General features: G+C 62.2%; 1 protein-coding gene across 1 annotated transcript in view; it reads left to right on the plus strand.

Annotated features, from left to right (window-relative positions):
* The window catches only part of EMH_0027710 (protein kinase (incomplete catalytic triad), putative), a gene marked incomplete at both ends in the record, with an annotated part of 13,546 nt that overhangs the window by 3,054 nt on the left and 9,965 nt on the right, over positions 1-527 (plus strand). Inside the window, one exon of the mRNA XM_013494069.1 lies at positions 1-452. Within this exon, the coding sequence (XP_013349523.1) occupies positions 1-452 (452 nt within the window). The remainder of the gene's footprint in view (positions 453-527) is intronic.

Below are 527 nucleotides of genomic sequence, written 5' to 3' on the forward strand. Positions count from 1 at the left end.
ACAGCAGCAGCAGCAGCACGCGGAGAAGCGCAGGTTTGCTGCTGCAGCAGAAACATCTCCCTCGGGAGCAGCAGCAAGACACAGAGCAGCAAAAGCTTATAAGAGTCAGGTCCTCAGCAGAGGCCGTCGCAGCAGGAAGGAGCAGCAGCAGCAGCAGCAGCAGCAGCAGCAGCTGAAGCACTACTTCCTGCAGCAGCTGCTGCTGCAGCAGCCGCAGCAGCGGGACCAGGCTGCGCTGCAGCACCTCGTTGATGCTGCTTCCTTCTCTGCTGATGTAACAACGGACCTGCAGCTGCAGCAGCAGCAGCAGCAGCAAATGCTGCTGCTGCTGCAGCAGTCCGATGGGGACCCACTCTTCCCTTGCAGCACGAGATCTCGGGTTCAGCGGCGCAGCAGCAGCGGCAGCTCTGCTGCTGCTGCTGCTGCTGCTGCTGCTTCTGGGTCTGCCACGCGTGAGCCCTCTGCTGCTGCTGCGACCGGAGCAGCAGTTGCTTCTCCTGCAGCAGCAAGCCGTGTTGCTTCGCAGC

This window comes from Eimeria mitis, genomic scaffold, assembly GCF_000499745.2.
Source record: "Eimeria mitis Houghton genomic scaffold, Emh_scaff1021, whole genome shotgun sequence".
NCBI classification, from domain to species: Eukaryota; Apicomplexa; class Conoidasida; order Eucoccidiorida; family Eimeriidae; genus Eimeria; species Eimeria mitis.